Below are 14,035 nucleotides of genomic sequence, written 5' to 3' on the forward strand. Positions count from 1 at the left end.
CGAGCTGCCTCCTGGGGCCTCAGGTAAAGGGCCCCGTTGGCTTGGGAACTACACAGAAGACACTCCCATTGAAAACTGGGTGCTGTGGCTGACCCCAGCCAGTAGTTGTCGGGGCGCCGGGAGGGCTATGGGAGTCTTACAAGCCTACCTGTTTAGGCATGGCCACAGAAGATCCCCGTGAGGGATCTGTGGCAGAGGGATCGTCGTCCCCATTTCTCAGAGTCACAAAAACATGGCCAATGTCTCAGTAGGGAAATGGCGGCCTGGGGGTGCCCGGATGGGTCTGACTTCAAAGCCAAGGCCACTCGGTGCACATCATCTGAGCGAAGAGCCGTGCAGATGTGTAACTACCCTTTTCCTGGCAGAAGGACAGGGCCAGAAAGGCTGGACGAGTACCTTCCTGCATGGCCCTGGACAGACCCTGGCTGTTGCAGGGACAGGGCATGGCTCCTCGGGGCCTCTGCCCACGCGGTCAGCGCAGCAGCGCCTCCTCGCCCAGAGGAAGCAGGTGAGCCTCTTGGTCTCCGCTGCGCTGGGCCTCACCCCCTCTTGGCCTCGATGGTGCAGGCAGCTGCTTTTTCCAGCACACACATCCGCAAGGGGCAGCAAGCATTGGTGGGTGACGGGCTGGGCAGCAGGTGCACCGCAGTCTGGATTGCAACAAGAAATAGGTGTTTCTCAGCTGTTCTGCTAGTTTTTCCAGAGCCCCTGAGTCCTCCGATGGGGTGTGAACAGCCCTCCATCCGCTGGGCTCCCTTTCTGTGCGGAGCGCAAGGCTCTCCTCTGCCATCCTTGGGTCTGGTCTCCTGAGAACTTCAGCCCCTCAGTCAGGTCTCTACTGTCGCAAGTTCCTACAGTGCCCTGAAACTCAGTTATTTCTATTTTCTCCAAAGGTTCTGCTCACTGGAAATCACGGGGTGATTCTTTTGGCACAGTAAACACGACAGCCCCAGTTACCAGCGGCCGCAAGGCCGTGTCCCTGCCTGCAGCCAGCTCCACAGATCCGCCGTCTTCCTGACAGTTACACTCCTACTCCACGCCATCCAGCCTGGTCACAAATGTCTTCTCTTCTACTAGTTGGAAGGGTACAGCCAAGTGAACAGGTGCACCCTGGAGGTGCCCCAGCCCACGCACCCCACAAGCACAGGAGCAAGTCACTTGGCTGGGAGTTTACCGCAAGGCTTTACCTCCGCAGGCTGCTCTTGGCTATCCTAGGCTGCCCTCTGTCCGTCCTCAGGAGGCTCTGACTCTCCTCTCATTTCCAGTTTCCAGGCCACTTCCTGGAGCAGGGAGAGCTCGGGTCCTCTCCCTGGTTGTAAGACAGCGCCCCTGTCCACAGCTGCGAAGGAGCCTCTTCTCGTGTCTTCTGGGAGTCACTCCACCTGCCCAAATTTCTTCCTTGGCGGCCCCTTGTTTTCTTCCTTGTTTGCAAGCCCCTTCCTTGCAAATTGTTAACAAGACAAAGCCAAGCCGAGCGTGCCCCCTCGGTGCCCACGACTCCTCTCGGCCCTCATTCCACCCGGATCCAGGCACATTTTGCGCTGCTGGGGCTCCTGCCACATCAGAACACAAGACGTTGGCTCTCCTTGGGAATCCGCAGTCCCTGCGTCCACCCCTCTGTGGGCCCAGGTGCACCAACTCTCTCCAGCTGCTAAATCCAGCTGCGCAGAGAACTGGAGGGCTTTGCTGGCCGGGGCCTATCTTAGGGTTCCGATCACCGGGACATTTCCAAGCGGCTCTGGCAGACTGGCTCTGGGATGGACAGGGCAGGTCTCTTGGAGATGTATGTACACAGGGCAGAGGGGGCGTCTGTGTCCAGACGGGCACATGCGACAGCTGAGGGGCACACAGCACTGAAGTCTGTCCCCAGACAGTGCGGTGGCTCTCCCAGCCCTGGGTTCCTAATTGCACTTGGTTTCCTGGTGTTCGGGTCTTTGGCCCTTGGGCTCTCCAAGGTATCCTGGTTGGGACCCGGCTGTGGTTCCAATTTGACAGGACCATTATCCCACCGGGCTGTCCCAGCCTGGGTTGGCCTGGGACCCAGCCGTGCATCCAAAAGGCCTCTCCTTAAAGCTGCTGTCAAATCCAAGTGAATTCTGTGTCCCATGTCTGGTCTTTGAAATCCTTGTTTAGCTGTTGAATTTTGGTCTGAGTGGGGTGGGGGTGCCGCGGGGACTCAGTGTATTCCATAAACTCTTTTTATATCCTGCAAGATTAAGAAGTGATTTGAAGCGACACAAGAGCCCAGGCTGGAGGAGCCTGGCCGCTCTGCCCTCCCCACCCTGCTACATCTTGGCCTCTCCAGCTCAGCCCCTGAGGGACCTCCCCAACAACCCAGGGGCAGAGGAAGCAGGACTCGGGTCTCCTGCCCCCCAGACACACCCTGCCCTGGGCCCCCATCTAAGGGAAGATGTCCTCCAGACCTGAGAACATTCCTTGGTTCATTCCACGTTGGATAAACAGCCAGCCATGCCAAGCCCTGTCCCAGGCCCTGGGTAGAGCAGGTACTAGACCTAGGCCCTGTTAGCAGCAGGGTCAGTCCTGTGGACAGCAGGCAGGGCCAGTTGTCAGAGCTCAGCCAAGGTGTCCAAGCCTCCTTGGGTGCTGGGGCATCCCCAGAGCACGTGGTCTGCAGCCTGTGCTGCGTTCAGCGGAAGAACCCTAGAGTTCAGGGACCTTGGCAGATGGCAGCCTGAGACAGGCGCTGAGCACAGGAGGATGTGGACGGGCCTAGGGTCACAGCAGGGACTCAGGGTGGCACCTGGGTGTTGGGCACACTGGGCCCAATGGCTAGGGCAGGCCAGCTGCCAGGATGTGGCCTTTGAGGACAGAAGGGCCTCAAAGCCTAGAGGTCTGGGTACAGAGGTAGAGGGGAGGGGCAGAGCACCCTGGGCATTAGCAGGTAGGCCACCGTGCGGCCACATGGGCCACTTGCCCACTGACCTCCTGCTTCTGCAGACCCCAGACCCTCAAGCCCTTAATCTCTGCAGCCTACAAAAGATCCTCTGGTCCACAAGACCACAGGGAGCACCAGGACCTGAGGCCGCCCGGGGATGAGCTCCCCATGTCCTCCCTGCCTCAGCTCTGGAGGGTGCTCCAGGGGACACGGCCGGGGCCCGCCCTTTCAGAAACACCACCTTTTATCAGAGCAAAGGCAAGGATACCAACCCGAGCTCTTGGCTCACTGACGTCCTCAAGGCCACAGAATGAATGCTAGTGAGAAAAACAGAAAAAGGAACAAAAACTATAAAACAAGACAAAAGAAAACGAGGGAAGGAAAGAAAAGAAAAGAAGGATGTGAGATATGTGGTATGGAATTTGATGGCAGCATCCTAAAAGAACTGCGACGCCGGGGTTGGGTTCCGAGCGGAGACCCGGGAGTAACAGGCTTCAGGAGCGGGTCTCACCAGGGACGCCAGCACCCAGCATCTGCGGGCTCTCCCCGCCACGCCAGGTGCCAGAGCAACCCTACCCCATGCACCAGGACACTTTGGTGCCGAGACGGGCTGGGCAGGACGGTAGAGGGGAAGAACCCTGTGAAGTGCATGGTTGGCAGCTGCCACAAAAATAGGCATGGCGTGTACGCCGAGGGCCAGGGGAGACGCGCTCCAGGTCTCCAGTGCAGCTGCCAGACTAGCAAACGTCCCCCTCCGCCGCCCATTTGCGGTTCTTTGCTCCAGGAGACCCACCATTTAAAATCTTTTCTTTTCCATTGTCTTTTTTTCCTTCTCTTCCCTCTCTTTCTCTGTTTTTGTTTTTGTTACTAGAGAGTGAACCCAGGGGCATTCTGCCTCTGAGATACACTCCCAGCCAGTTTTATTTTTATTTTATTTTATTTTATTTTATTTTATTTTATTTTATTTTATTTTAATTTTATTGTTGCAGTACTGGAGATGGAACCCAGGAGCATTTTACCTCCAAGCTACACGCCCAGCCCTATTTTTTATTCTTTTAATTTTGAAACAAGGTCTCACTGAGTTGCAAAGGGCCTCACTAAGTTGTAGCTGAGGCTGTCTACAAACCATGATCCTCCTGTCTCAGCCTCCCGAACGCTGGGATTACAATTTATTTTTGTATTATTTATTTTTTGTGGTATTAGGAATGGAACCCAGGGGCATTCTACCTCTGAGCTGAGCTACACCCCCAACCCTATTTTTTATTCTTTATTTTGAAACAGGATCTCACTGAGTTGCAAAGAGCCTCACTAAGTAGCTGAGGCTGTCCTTGAATCGGGATCCTCTTGTTTCAGCCTCCCAATGCTGGGATTACAAGCCTGCGTGACCACACCTGGCTTTTTTTTTTATTATTATTTTGAATCAAGGTTTTGCTGAGTTGCTGAGGGCCTTGCTAAGTTGTTGAGGCTGACCTCAAACCTGTCATCCTCCTGTCTCAGTCTCCTAAGTACTGAGATTACCAGTGCGCTTTGATCAGCTGATTAAAAAAAAAAAACTAGCAGGAAATAAAACACGACCTTATAGGAACGAACAAATCATACTAATGAGGTTGAAAGATTTAGTTTTTCTGAACCAATTCATGACTTGCTTTGTCCAAAGAGAATTTCTAATCATTAGTTGAAACCTATCTGAATATCACCGGAGACTTTTGAAAATAATTATTTCCTTTTCCCCGTCCAATGAGGTAATATCTCTTCTATATTATTTATCAAGAAAAGTAAAAACCCCAACAAAGGGCCACCAACTTCCCTAGAATCCCTAGAGCGAGAGCTAGAAGGGGCCACTGGGATTCCCTCGTCCTTCCTGTTCCATGTGGAGAAACTGAGGTTCCGGAGGGGGAAGGGCTTGCTCAGACCACCCAGTAGGGAGCAGCAGAGTCTCTGGCCAGCCAGCCTCTGATGCTGATGGACACAATTTCCTCTCTGATGCTGATGGACACAATTTCCTCTCCATCACGGCCAGCCAGTCCCCATGAGGAGATGCAGGTGATAAGCAGATGTCAGGGAACATCCCTGGTCCTACTGCCTGAGCTAGAGTCCACCTTGGCCCATCCCTCCTGCTCCAGACAACACCAGCCTTTGCAAGTCCCCTCGGGGACAGAAGGAGATAGACCAGTCCAGGCAGAAGAGTGAGAAAGAGCCAGGAAGAAAACTCAGGCCCGTCCCAAATATTTTCCCAGCTACAGACACAGACCATGTTACTTTACTAATGCGCCCATCTTGCCCCAACATTTTAATTGGCAGAAAAAACTGTAGCTTTTTCTGCCACATAAGTTTCTGTGGTCGGTGGAAGCCATCAAGCTGCTGTGACAGGGAGGCTGGTAGAAGCTACACTGGAGACTGCCTACCTGGCTTGGCCTGGAGCTAAGCACATCCACATCCTCAGTCTAAAGTCGCTAAGACTGCCGGGCGTGGTGACGCACGCCTGTAATCCCCGCGCTTAGGAGGCGGAGACAGGAGGATCGCGCTGGTTTGAAGCCAGCCTCGCTGGCTTAAGAGACCCTGTTTCCAAATGAAAAGATTAAAAAATAGGTCTGGGAGTGTAGCCCGGAGGTAGAAGGGCTTCCAGGAACCCCAGTACCACCAAAAAAATAAAAATAAAAAAAATAAAGTCGCTAAGACTGGCCTCGAACGTGCGATTCTCCTGTCTCCAGCCTCCTAAGTCCTGGGGTTACAGGAATGCCTCACCACACCCAGCTTTAACAATCTTTACAAGCGCTCTGGGGGAGAAGGGCAGCACTCCCAGCAGCAGGCGAAAACCTCAGGCCTGGCACAGAGGACATATTCCCCGGGATTTGGGGGCTCATCGGGGCCAAGCCAGAGCAGAGCTCAGAGCAGAGCCACGGGCCTGCAAAGCCAGTGCACCCCTCAAGACACCTGAATCAAGGGGCAGGCATCTGACAGGTGGGACTCTAGGAATCAGCATTTCCCAGGAGTCCCGAGGCCCCAGGGAACTGGCTGGAGACCCAGGCCCAATCTGTGTGCTCAGGTCCTCTGGCCGTGACCCTCTACTGCCCCCCAGAGGATGCCTCGGGCTGTGCAGGCCCTGAGGCCCTGCACAGGTGCTGACCTTGGAAGTGGCCTAACCCGGAGGAGGAGAGGAAGCCTCTGACCACACCTGGAATCTTAAGAGTTGTCCTGTTCTTCTCAAACATTGTGCTTGACTCCTACCGGGACGGGACAGGGAGGGTGTCCTCCCATTTTTGAACAGCCCCCAAATCGGTCTTCCAGTGACTTCTGACTAAAGCATTAACACCTCTCACAAGACAGGTGAGAGAAGGAATTGTAGCCCCGAAATGCCCTTTCCTCTCCTGTCCTGCGGTTTCCACGTCGGCCTCTAAGGAGCTCACCTCTGCAGACACACCGGCGACTGACACCCACCTCCCCTCTGAGGCAGAAGCCCTGCACCTTGTCCCCACGTGTGACCTCACCACTGACACAAGAAATTCAGTGATGGCTCTGTCTGTGCTCCTCTGCGAACACACGGTCCTCACTCCCAAACACCAGGCGACGCCCTATTCTCTTGCCCTGGATAAAAAGATGTGTAGACTTTGGCCCCTGTCCTCAAGGAATCCTTGGCCGCCAGGTAAGTGTACGGGAATTGTGAATGCCAAAACAAAGCAGCTTTGCACATGGGGGCCTGGGCAAAACCGAGTGTCTGCCTGGATGGATGGCGTGAGGTTGGGAGCAGCCGGGAAGGCCATGACATCCTTGGAGATTCCAGCTGTTCTGCCCCAGGAGGGTCCAAGGACCAGCATCCTGATCTATCTCACTCAGCCTTGGTTTCTTCACCCACAAAATGGTCCCAAGTTCATAGGGACCAAAGGGGTTAAGTGGAAAATACCCAATAGCAAAGGAGAGGCCAGCCTCGCTTCCTCCACGACATCGGGGACACACGCCTGGTTATTGGTGTATGGAAGTCATTAACAGGAATGAATCCAGGGGCGACGGCCCATGTCTGTGGTCAGGGGACATGATGGTCTTGTCACGATCTGATCTGGTTTGTCTCTTGACAAAAGAAATAGCATCATGCTTCCTAGTGTGGTGGCAGCAGAGGGATTTTGTGGGGGAAAGACAGACAGACAGACAGACAGACAGACACACACACACACACACACACACACACACACACACACACACAGGCGAGCACTCAGGCCAGGCCGCAGAGGTTTTCACAGAGAAGGGAGTGTCTTTGTGTCTTTGCCAGATAGCATCTGAGGGTGACAGGGATTCTTGGAGGTGCTGCTGATCTGGAGAGAGGAGGGACCTCACCTATTCTTTGGACATCATGGACCCACAGGGGTATGAAAGGTTTGAGCCTGGCCACTGCTACCCACCTTTTCCTCCAGCTCCTTCAGGTGTCGCTTCTGGAACTCAAGTTTGTCCTCCAAGTCCCGGATTCTCTGAAACACATCCATCAGGTTGTTTCAGAAAAAGTGGACGCTCCAGGTTTGAAACCTGGCCATTCATCTCTCAGGGTGGTCCAGCCCAGGAGTAGTAAAGGGCCAAACACGCAGCGGGCAGCTCTGTGAGCATCCACGCCTGCACATGGCAGTGTCCCTACCACCCACCATCAAGATGGCCAACCCAGCACCCCAAGCCCCCGCACCACCCCGCTCCATCCCCCAGAACCCCTCTCCAAGTCCAAGTCATGGAGAAAGTGAGGGGGAGCTGCGGAAAATGGAGAAGATGGGGGGTTGGGAAGGTAGGGGATGGCAAAGGTGGGGAATGGGAAGGTGGGGGAGGGGAGGGAAGGGTGGGAGAGGGCAAGGTGGGGGAGGGCAAGGTGGGGGAGGGGAGGAGAAGATGGGGATGGCAAAGGTGGAGAATGGGAAGGTGGGGGAGGGGAGGGCAAGGTGGGGGAGGGCAAGGTGGGAGATGGGGATGGGACAGGGAGGTGGGGGATGGGTGCTATCTTTTAGGAATGTTCAGGGTCATCTTGAGAGAGAAGGTCAGCCTTGAGAGATGTCAGGAGGGTAAAGGACTAAGGGTGGGGCTGGAGAGCCAGCTGGGTCCTATAGCAGCTTGCCTGACATACGCGGGTTAGGGCGCTATTTCCTGACATCCAACCCCTTGGCTATAGACATCTGATCTTGTAACAGAACACAACCGGGAGAGAGAGTTCTTTGTCAGAGTGTTCCCGCGGATAATGGAGGGGAAAGTTTGCCCTGTGTAATGCCTGGGCACCCGTGCCTTCCGGGTCACCGGGAGGGACCTCGCCTGCGGGGCTTGGTGGGCGGCCATGAGAGTGTGCCCTGTAAGGGGGATCTTCGCCTCGTGGCCAGCCTACCTGCTGGGCCTGCTGCAGCAGCTCCATGCGTTCCCGCAGGATCTGGCTGTCGAACTCACGGCTCTGCCTCAGGAGCTGCCTGCGCACCTTCTCCACCGCGGCCTGCAGGTCCTCACGCTGCCCGGGGCTCAGCACCTCGCTGGCCCTGCGCCCCGGCTCCTGCTGCAGCGCGTTGTACAGTGTGGCCTCCAGGTCCTGGATTTTCTGCACGGCCCAAATCACAGGGACAGGTAAATGTGCAAAAGGCAGGGGCCGGCAGGAGGCAGAGGCCGGGAGGGGAGCAGGAGCATTCCCGGGGGCAGGCTGCGCCCAGACACAGACTCAACAATACCGACTCTGCGCAAGCAAGCGGCCCGCTATGCACAAGGCCGAGCAGAAGAGAAACCCTGACTTCCTGAAAGTGACCAGAGAGGCTGGACTCAGCGCGTTTGCCTCTGGCTTCCAACTTGCTGTCTGTACCTTGGGGACAAACGTCCCCTCTCCTAATGGGAGCCAAGGAGACAAGGTATCTCCATTGCACACGTGTGGCTTATACACACATTAGAAACACGACTTCAACTTAGAGCAAATAAGGACGCTGTTCCAATCGCCGCCTCCAGAAGCAAGCCACCCTTTGTCGGCAAAGCTAAGTGAGGTATGAGTGGCCACCAGCGGGTCCCGTGAAAGCTCCCAGTTTGAATCGTTAGGTAGGTGGCCATTTTCAACCCCACAGCTGGACACTGAGCTGGTTACCTTATTGGTATAAATACATATTTATACCAATAAATAGGGCTGCAGGCCAGGCATGGCCTGCCTTGGAGGGTGCTGACGAAGGGCCAGGACTGGCAGGCAGGCCACAGAAAGCACAGCCCGGAGTGTTTTCATTGGCTAATTGTTCTCACCCAAAGAGTGCTAAATGCACACGTTTCCTTTGCACTAAACTTCAATGTGACATATGGTTGCGATGCACCAATAAATGTGCTTTTTTTTTAAAGATAGAAATCGAGAGGCTGGGCCTTGTCTTCCTAAGGCTCAGTCCATCCTGCTGGTCCATGCCTCCTGTCCCAGGCTTCGGGGAGTCAGCCCCAGAGCCTGCAGGGCCCAGGGTCTCAGGGAGGTGGATGGGCCCTCGACGCGATGCCAGAATCTCCTGGCCACCTTCTCTATGCCCAGATGCCCGAGGCCTCTCATGGGAACGAGGCCAGGAAGCTGTGTTTAGCTACGGGCTTGTGTCCTCAGATGCAACCCCCTTCTAAAATGATTTTAACTGCAAATGGGCTGAGTAGATTTTTGCTCAGGTGTGCAGTGCTGGATGCTTGTCTCTGTCCACTGTGGGGACATTCTGGAAATGTCCTCTGCCTGGCCCCTTTCCCTGTTCCCTCAGGAGGGATTCTTTCAATGCCAAGAGCAGATTTGTGTCTTTTGTGTGTGTGTGTGTGGAACTAGGGATTGAACCCAGGGACACTCTCCCTCTGAACCATACCCTCTAGCCCTATATGTTACTCTTTATTTGGAAACAGGGTCTTACTAAGTTGTGAAACACCTCACTAAGTAGTTGAGGTTGGCCTCAAACCTGTGATCCTCCTGTCTCAGCCTCCCCAGTACAAGTGTGTGCCACCACGCGTGTCTACATTGGTTTATCATTATTTCTTGAACTGGGAATTGAATGCAGGGACATTCTACCTCCAAGCTACACTTTCAGGTCTGTTTTATTTACTTGGCAACAGGATCTCGCTAAGTTGCTGAGGCTGTCCTCAAATCTGCGATCTTCCTGTCTCAGACTCCCCAGTACTGGGATTCCAGGTGTGCACCTCCACAGCCGGCTGCACACATGTGGCTTTGAGTGTCAGGACATATGAACCTGAACTTCAATCACCAGGAAGCCCAGCACCAGGAAGTTGCAGACTGGTTCTGCTGCCCAAACACAAGACTGCGCAGGACTTTATGCTTTCTGACATCTGGACTCTGCTATCACCTGCACTGTCCTGATATCATCTGGACTCAACTCATCCTGTCACCTCTGGGTGCCTTTGGAAGCATTTCTTTTTCTTTACGGGAAACCTCACTTTGGATTTTAAATTTTTTAAGTCTAAACAAACCTTTTAAAAGGATGGCTTCTCGCCGGGCGTGGTGGCGCACGCTTGTAATCCCCGCGCTTGGGAGGCAGAGACAGGAGGATCGCGCAGGTTCGAGGCCAGCCTCCCTGGTTTAAGATACCCTGTTTCCAAATAAAAGTATAAAATAGGTCTGGGAGTATAACCCGGAGGTAGAAGGGTCTCTAGGAAACCCAGTACCACCAAAATAAAAAAAAGAAAGAAAAAAAGAAAAAAGAAAAGGATGGCTTCTCTCCTATCTCAAATTATTATTGGAGTTGAATAAGCATGTCTAAAGGAAACCATCCAGGTTACTTTGAATATTTTTGAAGGTCAGCTGGGCGTGGTGGCGCAGGCTTGTAAACCCAGCATTCCAGAGGCTGAGACTGGAAAATCCAGGTTCGAAGACAGACTCAGCTACTTAGGCCCTTCACAACTCAGTGAGATGCTGTTTCAAAAATAAAAAAGACTAAAGCATAGGGCTGGGGTGTAGCTCCGGGGTAGAAGACCTGTGGCTTCCATCCTCAGTACCACACACAAAAATATATTTCTGAAAGTCATGAGTGATTTGGAAAACCCATACTCCCTCCCCACCTGCCAGTCACTCTAGTCGCAGGGCAGGATGGCATTTTATGTTCCATGCGGTCCCCGCAAGTGCCCTAAACGCAGAGACAGACTCCAGCCCCGCATGACAAGCAGCCTCCAATGGTGAGTCTAAAAAAGCCAAAGTGTCAAACCCACTTCCGGTCCTACCAGGTAAGCCTGGTCAAGGGCTTGCTTCCTGTAGTCCAGCTCCTCCTCCAAGTAGCCCTTCTGCCTGCTGAACAGGTCCTGAGAAAGAGGAAGGTGCCTGTCAGGATGAGCTCAGAGTGGCCGTCACCTGCCATGTCTTCCTAAGGCTCAGTCTGTCCTGCTGGTCCATGCCTCCTGTCCCAGGCTTCGGGGAGTCAGCCCCAGAGCCTGCAGGGCCTAGGGCCTCAGGGAGGTGGATGGGCCCTGGAGACGCTGGTGGGAAGGGGTTGGGTCTTCCCTGCCCGCCCCTGTGTGGATCCAGCAGGGGCCTCGATGAGCCCGCTGCCCTGGTGAGGGCTGTGCAGCCTCCCAGGGTATCCTTTCTCTGGGTGCCTGACTGTCACAGAGAGCCCCTCTGACCCGCTCCCAGCCCAGGCACAGGGGTTCCTCCAGATTCCTCTTACGGAGTCCCTGTGGCCCCTTCAGTCTGCCCTGACTCATCTCAGGCGTGGCTCTCCGCCCCATGCAGCCCCAAACCCTCTCCTGCTGGGTGTCACCGCCATGTTCTCCTCCCCACCCTCCAGGTCACTTCTAAATCCCCGTAAGCATGATCTGTCCAGGTGGAGACCCGTTTCTACTGCCAGACTGAGGCTAGACCTCTTCTGCTGCTGCTCCATTTTGCAGACAAGGACACCAAGGGCCAGAGAGCAGGTGCTGGGTTCCGGTCACCATAGTTCCCTGGTGGCAGGGTAGGATCAGAACCCGGCCTTCTGGCACCTGTCTGTGCTGCGTGCTGTTTCTGGGCACCATGTAATTCTGCCTCCCTTCCTCCCTCCCTCTCTCCCTTCTCTCTCATTTCTGCTTGGGAAGCTTGAGTGGCCTTGGGCAACTCAAGGCCTATGTCTTCCAGGAAGACTTCTCTGAACTCCCAGGCTGGGGAAAAGGGCCCCCCCCATAAGCCCTAGCCCCTGGGGGTGACCTCTCCTACCCACCATTTGTCAGCTACCCCAGGTGTCAAGCGCTGTGCAAAAATGGCTGTGTCTACACCCCCCTCGCCACAGCCCAGCCAGGGGCAGATCAGAACCCAGTTTATCCATGAGAAGACTAAGTCCAGAACCCTAACTTCTCATGGCCAGCAAAGACCCCAGACCTCTGTGTGTCCCTGGGCCCAGTGCCTCTGTCATGGCTGTGTCTCAAATGTCCCCAGGCCTCACTAGTGAGAGCTTATAAACCCAGGACCCCACTGGGCTGTGAGCCTGGAATGCAGTAGAGATTCAGAAAATATGCTTTAAGTGCACAAATGAGTGGGACAGGAAGCGCATGGGTGACCATTACTCAGAACAGCCGCAGGGCAAAGTGTGCAGAAAGACACACAGATACATAATTACCAGAACATGCGCAAAGCCCTCCCGGAAAGCAACTCCTCTGACCCGCCCCGCCCGGGTAACCCAGCCTTTACCTTCTCCTTCTCCAAGTCCAGCATCTTCTGGGTCAGGGCTGCCTCAGTTCCTTCTATCTGTTTCAGCCACTGGAAAAGAGCAGGGACAGGATGGAAGCAAGGTGAGACCCGGCACCCATGGGGACTGGGGGGTCAGAGGCAGAGGTCTGCTCAGGGATGAGCGGGTCAGGGGCGTCCACACACACGGTGTACATGGATGTGTGTGCACACTGAGGCCAGTACATATGGGGGTGGGAAGTGTGCGGTGATGTGTACGTGGAGGCTATGGGTGTGTGTTGGGAGATCTGTGGCTGCGTGACTGAGTGTGTGCAGCTGTCACTGAATGCACTGGGCGGGCTCACGTGACCTCACCCCACCTCTCGTGCCTTCCTGTGGGGTAGGCAGCATGTCCCACATTTTTCAGGCAAAGACATCAAGGCTGAGTTCAGTATCTTGTCCAAGGTCACACAGGTGGGGAACGGGGATTTTGAGCCTAGCCTGCAGAACCCCAAAGCCGCTGCCCGGTCCCTGCAGCACAGATCTGCACAACACGCAGGCTGAGGAGAGGGCTGGGATCGTGCACACGAGGTGGGGTCGTGCAGAGCCGTGACGGCAGGTGAGCGCCTAGAAGAACCAAGGAGGTGTGGGCTGTGCCGCTGAGCAGCAGCTAAGAGTAAGATCTGTCTACCCTCCTCTCAGATCTAGGCTGGGGCAGGCTCGGAGGCAGGGGTAGGTATGTGATCTGTCTTCACACCTGGGGCAAAGTGGCCATCACCAGGGATGGGCCTGTAGGGCAGAGTGCAGCTGTCACAGGCACCGAGGGAGGTCCAGGTTGGAAGTGGGTGACGAATGCCTTTGACTTCCTCCTTGCTAAAGCCTGTGGTTGGGCCAGTTGACTGCTGGCTCCAAGGCTCCCCTTAGGTTCCTTGGGCTCCGTGTTCTTCCTCCTCCTCTGGCTGCAGCTCATGAACCCCTCAGCCATCTTGAGCTCTTGCTGCCCAGAGCCTGACCTCGCCTTCCCGCTCTGGCTCCATCCCGCCCTCTGCCCTGGGCTCTGAAGCATCTCTGTTTGGCCCTGAGTCTGCGCCCCTGCACGACGACAACTGCCACAGGCTCACAGAACTGAGCAGGACTCGCCAGGTCCCTCTCTTTCCTAGACTCCGTCTCCATGGCTACCACCCAGCTCAGACTCTCCAGGGCCCCCAAGTCCCTGTCCCACCTCTAGCTAGCAAGTTCTCCCCCAAACCCACATCGATGGCAGGACTTCTTGCTCCTGCTCTTACCCCCCTTCCTGGCATCCCCCTCATCCTGATGACACTGACAAGGCAGGCCCCGCTGTCACCACCCCACTGAGGCTCCCAGCTGTCAATCAGCAGCCCTTACCCCCACTCAAAACCTGGGCCCTCCTCCTCACAGTCATCCCAAACTGCACTTAGCTCCTCAAACAAATCAAGCCTTCTGCGTCCCAGCTCGTGCTTCCTAAACATCCCGTCTCGCACACCCCAGCCTCGACCTCAGGCCTTCACTGAGCTAATGTCTACCCAGGCGTC

The 14,035-nt window shown here is 55.1% G+C and overlaps 1 protein-coding gene across 2 annotated transcripts in view; it reads right to left on the minus strand.

Annotated features, from left to right (window-relative positions):
* Positions 1-3,193: 3,193 nt before the first annotated feature.
* The window catches only part of JAKMIP1 (janus kinase and microtubule interacting protein 1), a gene marked incomplete at both ends in the record, with an annotated part of 63,653 nt that continues 52,811 nt past the window's right edge, over positions 3,194-14,035 (minus strand). Inside the window, 5 exons of one of the 2 annotated variants that reach the window (XM_080697935.1) lie at positions 3,194-3,244; positions 7,291-7,356; positions 8,244-8,447; positions 11,069-11,146; positions 12,507-12,575. In XM_080697935.1, coding sequence (XP_080554061.1) covers positions 3,194-3,244; positions 7,291-7,356; positions 8,244-8,447; positions 11,069-11,146; positions 12,507-12,575 — 468 coding nt within the window. Of the gene's footprint in view, positions 3,245-7,290; positions 7,357-8,243; positions 8,448-11,056; positions 11,147-12,506; positions 12,576-14,035 lie in introns of both variants that reach the window. The other variant, XM_080697934.1, reaches the window with a different exon arrangement.

Source organism: Muscardinus avellanarius, assembly GCF_963383645.1.
Source record: "Muscardinus avellanarius genome assembly, chromosome: 6".
In the NCBI taxonomy this organism is placed as follows: Eukaryota; Metazoa; Chordata; class Mammalia; order Rodentia; family Gliridae; genus Muscardinus; species Muscardinus avellanarius.